At 48.2% G+C, this 8,804-nt stretch overlaps 3 protein-coding genes across 3 annotated transcripts; 2 read left to right on the top strand and 1 right to left on the bottom strand.

Moving 5' to 3' along the window:
* Positions 1–93: 93 nt before the first annotated feature.
* Positions 94–2,021, top strand: LOC132258738 (histone-lysine N-methyltransferase PRDM9-like). The gene is made up of 2 exons (XM_059756189.1): positions 94–310; positions 383–2,021. Exons 1-2 carry the CDS (start codon positions 185–187, stop codon positions 1,943–1,945), a joined length of 1,689 nt encoding a protein of 562 aa, XP_059612172.1. The 5' UTR covers positions 94–184; the 3' UTR covers positions 1,946–2,021.
* Positions 2,022–2,106: 85 nt separating this feature from the next.
* Positions 2,107–5,101, top strand: LOC132258737 (E3 ubiquitin-protein ligase HRD1). Its single transcript, XM_059756188.1, has 6 exons — positions 2,107–2,372; positions 2,438–2,494; positions 2,546–2,734; positions 2,804–3,183; positions 3,645–4,284; positions 4,469–5,101. The coding sequence occupies exons 1-6, from the start codon at positions 2,244–2,246 to the stop codon at positions 4,943–4,945; spliced, it is 1,872 nt and encodes a 623-aa protein (XP_059612171.1). The 5' UTR covers positions 2,107–2,243; the 3' UTR covers positions 4,946–5,101.
* Positions 5,102–5,212: 111 nt separating this feature from the next.
* LOC132258741 (cyclin-dependent kinase-like 4) lies at positions 5,213–8,132 on the bottom strand. The gene is made up of 6 exons (XM_059756196.1): positions 7,968–8,132; positions 7,855–7,896; positions 6,641–6,947; positions 6,057–6,569; positions 5,647–5,778; positions 5,213–5,397 (listed from the first exon to the last, which is right to left on the bottom strand). The coding sequence occupies exons 1-6, from the start codon at positions 7,991–7,993 to the stop codon at positions 5,299–5,301; spliced, it is 1,119 nt and encodes a 372-aa protein (XP_059612179.1). The 5' UTR covers positions 7,994–8,132; the 3' UTR covers positions 5,213–5,298.
* Positions 8,133–8,804: the final 672 nt, after the last annotated feature.

The following is an 8,804-nucleotide window of genomic DNA, read 5'->3' as shown; positions in this document are numbered from 1 at the left end:
CTTCAATAAATTTTCGATAGTCGACGCTGTAATAATACCTAACGGTGTGAAGTGGAGGTAATTTACATGCACTTTATTTACACACCCTCTTTCGACGAGTTGGAACGCGAATCCCATTTTGAGTGCGCGTCAAAATTTTGCTCTGGTTGTTTTCCTAAGTTTTCCAGCCAATTTTCCATCCAAAATGTTCCAAGTGGTTGGCAAATTGGAGACTCAAAGCGATATTTGCATGGTTTCGGTGAAAACACCGGGCGTGAAGAGGAAAATAGTACAAAGTGGACAGGACAATTTCATCATAACGCAGAAAGAGGTTAAAAGCTTGTTTTGCGTTTTGTCGTAAGAAAGTTTGTCAATATTCTCTTCCTTCTGTGGCCTCTTCTAGAGTCCAAGGAAGAGCACCATGCCGACTGGTCAGAAGAGCAATTGGCAGCAGTTGGGAACGAGCAGAGGGTCAAAGTTGAGAGGGCAGAGTGATGAGCGTGAGAAGACCTTCAATTGCTTGGTGTGCAACATCAAATACGATGAGAGAAGTCATCTCCTGTCCCATCTGAATGTGGATCACAACGTGACACTGTACAAGTGCGACTTCTGCGAGGAGAAGTTTGCCGACTCGGCTTTCCGGGAGCGTCACATCACGAAGGTTCACGTGCGCTTCCCCATGGAGACGATTGAGGAGCTGGAGGCTCCTCCGAATGAGGACGAGAACGAGGAAGCCGACGAGGAGTTGTACGACAATTTGGACCCGGACGACGAAGAGTGGCGGCCCCGCGGAGAGATGGAGGAGGAAGAGGAGGAGGAGGAGGTGAGAAAAGTCGTGAAGAGCCCTAAGAAGGTTGTGAGCAGCCCGAAGAACGTCGAGGTGAAGGCCAGACAGGGCTTTGTGGGACGGCCGAAGATGTTCGGCAACAAGGTGGGACGCCCAACCAATGCCGCGCTGCTGGAGTGGAGGAAAAGACGTGCTGGCAGTAAGGTGGAGACGCAGCCAATTGAGGTGAGAATGGCGGCGGGATCGGACGACGAGGAGGACGTGGTGGATCCGTGGTGGGCGAAGCCTAAGGAGGTGCCGGACGAGAGGAAGGTGATAAAGGATGTGTTCAAGATGTGTCACATCTGTGGCGAGATGCGAGTCACTCTGGGATCGCATCTGCGCAAGGTGCACACGGAGTTCACCAACTGTCCGACCTGCAATGGGAAGATCAAGGTGGGCGAGGAGACGCCACATCGATGCCCTCGCCGCAGGCCCACCTACACGTGCGCCTGTGGCCTGGAGTACACTGTCCGGGAGCACATGCACGGCCACATGCTGGAGAAGGAGTCACCGAAACATCAGATTCAGTGTCGCCACTGCAATCTGACGTTCCGGGACTTCCAGTTGTATCACGATCACCAGGATGCGAGTCATCCGCTGCCGTTCATCTGTCACGTGTGCGCGAAGCCCTTCAGCAAGAAGTGCAACCTCAAGTCGCACATCTACAGCATTCACGTGAAGGAGAAGCCGCCGATGAAGTGCAAGATGTGCGGCGCTGAGTGCCTGGGCGAGCGCAACATGAAGCGCCACATCAACCACGTTCATCGCAAGGCCACGCGCATCAACTGCTCGATCTGCAACATCAGCATCTTCGACAAGGTGTCCCTCAGGCGCCACATGATGTACAAGCACGGCCTGAAGAAGGAGTTTGTCTGCAATGTGTGCAAGAGGGAGTTCGCCACGGCCGACGCGCTGCGATATCACATCACCACGCACACCGGAGAGCGCCCCTTCCCGTGTCCCTTCTGCCCGAAGGCCTTCAAGATCAACTCCGAGCTGCGAAAGCACTACAGAGCACACAAGGAGCTCACCATCAAGTGTCCCTCCTGCAGCGTGTACTGCCTCAATGCGGAGGATCTCAAAGCGCATCTCCGACGCTATCCCGTGCACGATGTCAAGTTCTCAGCGGATGACTAAGAAGTCCCGCACGCATCATTATCACAAAATGTTCACAGTTTTAAGTTCAGTTCAGAATAAAGCCATAGCCAAACGAGCAGCGGTTTTGCATGGGATGCGCCCTCTTCCCCTACACTGAACTTCGCCGCCGTTCGCCGCAGCGGAGAAATTGGTCGTGTGGAAGGTGTGGAAGACGTCAGAACTGCCCTGACGTGTACCTTTTGTTTTTCTGGTGCTCCCCAGGCAGATTTCACCGCATTTCCGCAATATTAACATATTCTTCGAGAGCATCAGCCTCTTGGCTGCCGAAATTCTCAAGATGCGCTCTATCGGTGTGTCACTGGTGACCATGGGGCTCACGGCCGCCGTGATCGGGAATGCCTACTACCAGAAGAAGCAGTTCTATCCATCTGTGGTCTACATCACGAAGAGTAACCCCAGCATGGCGGTAAGAGGTGGTCAGGAAGTGTGCCGTGCGAGGCTGAGATTCACCTCTGCCCGTCTCTGTTTCAGGTCATCTACATCCAGTCCATGGTGCTGGTCCTGATGCTCGGGAAGCTGATGCGAAAGGTAGGAGAAAAGACTGGGAAAACACATGAGTTGCTGACATTTTATTTGCAGATCTTCCTGGGAACCCTGAGGGCGGCAGAGTTTGAGCACCTGATGGAGAGATTCTGGTATGCTCTGACTGAGACTTGCCTTGCATTCACAGTCTTTCGGGATGACTTCAATCCAAAGTTCATTGCGCTGTTCACGGTGCTGCTCTTCCTGAAATCCTTCCACTGGCTCGCGGAGGATCGCGTGGATTACGTGAGAATGCTGTTTGGAGGAGTCTGTCGAGGGAGTGTTTAATGAAATTTCTCTCTCTGGTGTTTCCAGATGGAGCGGAGTCCTGTGATCGGATGGCTCTTCCACATACGCGTGGCGGGATTGGTGAATGTCCTGGGCATCCTGGACTTCATGATGATCTCGCACGCCTACTACTCCACCATCTCCAAGGGAGCCTCCGTGCAGTTGGTCTTCGGCTTCGAGTACGCCATTCTGATCACGATGGTGGCCAACACGACCATCAAGTACATTCTGCACGCCACAGAGCTGCGTTCCGAGAGTCCGTGGGAGAACAAGGCGGTGTTCCTGCTCTACACAGAGCTCATCATTGGACTGATCAGGGTTGTCCTGTACATCCTCTTCGTCGTCATCATGGTGAGGATCTACACGCTGCCGCTCTTCGCCTTCCGACCAATGTACTACACTATCAGGTGAGTTCCTGGCTGTTTGTGCGCTCATCGCGAGAGCGATTACTCAGCTGGGCGTCTCTGGGTGGGGAGGAAATTCAAATAAGTGTGTGAGTCTCTTCCATTCAGATAATCACACTTTATTTAATCTATGCGAGAGGTGGTCAATTGATGACTTCCGAAGCGGAATCAATTCTTTTGGTGGTGAAAAAAATTTCATGTTCATCAGAATTGCGAGGGAAAAAATCATAATATGAGCACAATTCAGTTTCTAATCGATAAACATTTCACATTTCACTAATTGCGCGCCCCTCTGCAATGCTGGATCGTATCTCTCTCACCACTTTTCACCGCTCAAGGCGATAAGAGACACTGTTCTCAATTCAGTGATAATATTCTCTGGCTCCGCTTGAGTCAAAATTGTTCCGCAGGAGATTTTAGCAAAGTAAATCAAGTGAAAATTCTCTCTATTATCTCCTCTGTAGGAACTTCAAGAAAGCACTGAACGACGTCATTCTCTCGAGGCGAGCCATTCGCAACATGAACACCCTCTATCCGGACGCCACGGCTGAGGAGTTGCATATGTCGGACAATATTTGCATCATCTGTCGCGAAGACATGGTGAGTCACTCGAAGAAGCTTCCCTGTGGCCACATCTTCCACACCGCTTGTCTCCGATCGTGGTTCCAACGCCAGCAAACTTGTCCTACGTGTCGACTCAACATTCTTCGCACACCGGTTCAAGCCACTCCGGCGGCTCCACAAGCGGCTCGGATTGTTCCGAATGCCGCCAATCGACCGGCAGCGGCTGGCAATCAGCCGGCAACTCCAAATGTCAATGCAGCGACTCCAGGCCAAGTTCCTCCAGCGGGAGCGCCGGTTTTCCCGCCAAATATTGTGCCTGGCAGTGCAGCAACCGCCACGGGTACAAACACTGGCGCCACGATTACTATCCCGTCCTTCTTGCCGCCTCCAATAACTGGCGCTCCGATGGCTAACTTCCCAATGATGACACCCTACTTGCTGCCGCCGCCCCCAATGCCATCCACTCTGGCTTCCCTCACAGATGAAGAATTGACTGCTCTCGAGGGCACAGAGAGAAGGCATGTTGAAGCGAGAATCAAGGTAAATTGCCGTGCAGATGAGAGATAAAATGGACTTTCCATCCTTGCATTATTGATAAGACGCGATGTGTTACACACAAAACGTCGTTTCGTGATTGAGAGAAATAACAATTAAGAAGGAATGGAAAGTCCTCGATGACCGTGAAATTTACATACTAAAGTGATGGAAATGTTTCGTTTTCTAGCTTCTCAGGAATATTCAAACGATGTTGGACGCTTCTGTGGCTCTCATGAATCAGTACACAGCAATTAATGCACAATTTCCGCTGGGAAATGACTTTGCGGCCTTCCCAAGTACTCCCGCTGCTGCTGCTGCTGCTGCTGCAACTCCTTCAGCCGCTGCTCCTGAGCCTAGTGCATCCACGTCAGGGGCATTCGCGGTGCCTGGACCCTCGGGAGCGTCAGCAGAGAAGCCGCCGCATGTCGAGGAGGAGACGACGAGTCAGGTGAAAACCACAAGGATAGATGAGAATGTGGTGAAGTTGGAGGATATTGGCAGTGAGGAGCCAAGCTCAAACAACGAAGAGGCGGAATCGAACACGACGAGCTTCGCAGGGATTTACCATGTGCCTGAGGAGTCGTCAGAGAAGGCGGAATTGCGCCAAAGGCGACTGCAGAAGTTCCAACCGAGTGATGGCAAGGGCGACACAAAGTCCGATTGATTGAGATGATCTAAATTGCTAAATTATCCCCAAAAATTTTTCTTTATAATGTACTGTGTGTCAACGCTGTGGAGGCAAATAAGACATGTTTTCTTTTCGTCTGAATGTGGAGTAGAAAAAAAACAACAGAAATACATTTTAAGATGGAAAGATATACTGATGGAAAGCTTTGTTTTTGGTGACATTTTTCTGTACATTGCGCGCACTTTATTATCCGTCCAACAAGAGTTCAACAGTTTACATTTATATGCCTCACATCAAAGGTAGTTGCAGCACTTTTTTTTTATTAGTTTCTTTTTAGAAAATTTGAGAGACGATAGAATTTCGCTAGTGAACTTCATTACACTGTCTCGCTAAATGGTCGGTAAATGTTGCTCAGATCGCAAAATCACATTTTTCTGTGGTATTCGCACTTCGGGATTTGGACCGGGCAACAGTGAGGGCAGCGAACTCTGCAAAGTCGTTACATTTCAACAATTAACAGTCATATCTCGCAATATATTAGATAGTCTATTCAACATTCTTTTGTGGGGATGAAACAATGTCCTGGTGGTTGGAAATAACACACACTGATTTTCAAATCAAACAGATAAAAATTGTGTCTTTGTGTGGTTGGAATAGCGAAAATAAGATAAGTAAAGATGGATAGAGATGAAAGAAGCGGATAAATTTCAGAGAAGTACACAAAATTCACTAGACACCTTAACCTTCTCCCGAGCAGGAGATTTGGCCTCCAGGGTTGTTCCCATCTTCGCCGCGTAGTCTTCAAAATAGGCATGGCACGATAGCTTCTCGCAACTCCATCGCTTCGCTGGATCCTTGTCCAGGCATTTCTGCAAAGAGTTTTGTGTGAATCTTTTATTCCGTGTTTTCTGAATGTTTTACGATGTGAATTTGTGAAACACTTCCTGAACTTCTCTATCAATTTTTGTCTAAAAATACAACCGCCACGCTAGCGAAAAGTCTTTATCGGCACCATCGCCGCAATTTAATATTTTATCAGACGAGAAGTGGAAAAGCCAGAAAACTTGTGTAAGTGGGTTTTGTCTGGCTGATACACACGATGCCCTGTGATTATGTGGTGAATAATGCAGAAAAGACGCGCGCTCACCTTGAGGAAATCGATCATGAGGGGATTCTGGAGGGTTCTTGGCGGCATCTTCGACTCCAGGGTCTCAATTGTGGGCGGCACGGGCAACGTGACGCCTTTGAAGAAGTCATTCTGATTGAAGATGGTCAGGTGACGCGGCAGGAGATCGCCCAGGGTGCGTCTGATGAGGTACAACTGATCCACATCGCTGCGTCCGGGCCAGAGCGCCTCGCCGCGCACCAGCTCCGCGAAGACGCATCCCACAGCCCACACGTCCACCGGTGTGCCGTACTGAGTGTCGCCCACGAGGAGTTCGGGGGCGCGATACCATCGCGTGGCCACATAGTCCGTGTAGTTCTCGCCGGGAGTGAGCATCCGGGCGAAGCCGAAGTCGCACAGCTTCACCTGGCCCTGTGCCGTCAGCAGGATGTTCTCTGGTTTGATGTCGCGATGAAGGCAGCCCTGGCGGTGGCAGTACGCCACGCCCAGGAGTGTCTGGTACGTGATCTGCTTCGTGAGGTTGTCTGGGCATCCCTTTTGGGAGGAAAAGTCGGGGTTAATCATAGTGCAGAGACAGAGATTGTTGGGGTGCAACAGAGCCTTGCCTGGGGATGTCGCTCGAGTTCGTGGAGGACTGTGTGCTCGCAGAATTCAAAGACCAAGTGGAGACGCCTCTTCCGCCGGAACACCTCCAACAGACACACGAGATTTGGATGCTTGAGGTTCTTCAGCAGACGAATCTCTCGCAGAGCAATCTTCCTGATGGCCGGATCATCTTCGGACTCCACGAACTTCTTCACAGCCACCAGCTCGCCAGACTCGCGGTCTCGGCACTTGTACACGATGCCATAGGAGCCCTCGCCGAGGCGGGACAGCTTCTCGTATCGATCCATGCGGCTACTCCCTCGCGACCTGCCGGAAGAGTATCAAATGCCAGGACTATTTTTACACGCTGGGCCGCGGAAGGAAGTGATTTGTGCCGCAGGTGAGAATGAGAAGTGCGGTAAGAGGGTTCATTTGGGTTCAATGTATCGCATTGACAATGGTTTTTCGGATGGGGGTGAAGGTGGAATAGTAGGGCGAGCACAGGGAGCTTTATGACTATTGAATTGCTATCGATAACTCAAGGGAATGCAGTGCTATGCGAAGGAATTTCTGCAGAACGCATTGAAGCGGCAGAGCGAGAAGGGTTTATAGCTTGTTCAGCTTGTTCATGTGTGATATTTATCTCTGTAATTGCGGAGAAAAATCAATCCTGACTCGGCTATGTAAATATTTACCAAATGAATTTGTCCCAGAGGTCATTAAGCCACCCACATGAATTATTCACAAAGTCAAGGTTTAAGGTTAAACCACTGAATAAATCAATATTCCTAACTTTTCAATTAATCCTCATGAAATATTTCTGTGAGAAACATTTTATCCAAATATCCTTCAAATTACGTGAAAATGCTCATGAGTGTCCTTAAAATGAGTTAAATTGTATAATGAGGGTCTTTTGCATAAATTTTCGTGCAATCTCTAAGAGAAAATCGATGTCAAGAACACTTTCTTCAAACACTCTTGAGGTGAAATGACGAGGGCGAGACGTTGAGAAAATATTTTCTAACTGACGCGTGTGGTCAATAATGATTTTCCTCAGACAGAAGACCTTTTCACAGGATAATGCTACTGCCTGACCTTTCCAGACACACACCGAACTGTAATCAATCAATATCGGACACTGTGCTGACCAAATGTTCTTCTCTGGCGATTTCCCACAGAATTTTTTAGAGTCCGAAGGGAAAATAGTGGCTTTTCTCTCTAATTAATAACTCACCTTCTCGGCAGAAGCGGCAAATGATTACCAAACAGCCACAACCTGTGTATTTGATTAGGGAAAATTGACTCTTAGCAGGATAATCAGGACTCTTTCTCTGCATTTTCACTCACCGTTTCTCGCCAAACCATTTGTCCATTAATTGAACGAGGGGAGAAATTTAACTCTTTAGCCGTCCTCCGTGACTTTCTGCTTCACTACACGAACTCAAAGGGTGAAATGAAGTGAAAACACCTTTTCCTTCTTGTTGTTATTGCTTGTAGACCTGGCAACGGTCCGGGCACAACTGTTCACCTGATGGATTTTATGATTTTATTACACTTCCCTTCTGTTCCTGCATTGTATTCATGCGCAACGCATTTTCTTCAATCTCAAAAGCATTTTTCATCATTTTTCCGTGCGTAATAATTTTCACAATGATCATTTTTGCACTTTCTTCAGCAGAATGATTGAATTCTTCGTTCACGTGCACTTATTCGTTATATTTCCACACTTTGTGGAGAATTTCAAATATTCCGCCTTCTGTGGAAATCCCAGCGAAACACTGCTAAGATCTCAAAGTTGAGACTTTAAAAGCTAATTTTTTCGCTTTCTTTCGCTAAAATCTTAGCTTAGTGAGAAACGAACGCTGTTCAGATCGGAGCGTCGGACGCCAGGAAGAAACTAATAAATTCAGCAAAATAATAAGTGAAAAACAGCAAGAAAAAATTAGAAATTGTCTAAGAAAATTGATCGAAATTAGCTAAATGAAGCGTAAAAATTGGCTTAATATTATGCTTTAATTTGCTGTATTTGTAACGCTATTGATTTTCCTCCATGGTCCGCTGCAATGCGAACTGGTTTATATTCCGTTACTTTGGCTTAGCATTTTTTCTTCGAGAACTGCTAAAATTTTAGCTCAGATATCTTAGCACAGTTTAGCTATAATAAGTGCCTTTTCAGTTCTGGGT

Source organism: Phlebotomus argentipes, unplaced genomic scaffold, assembly GCF_947086385.1.
Source record: "Phlebotomus argentipes unplaced genomic scaffold, Phlebotomus argentipes genome assembly scaffold_4, whole genome shotgun sequence".
NCBI classification, from domain to species: Eukaryota; Metazoa; Arthropoda; class Insecta; order Diptera; family Psychodidae; genus Phlebotomus; species Phlebotomus argentipes.
This window is presented reverse-complemented; position numbering and strand designations above follow the sequence as displayed.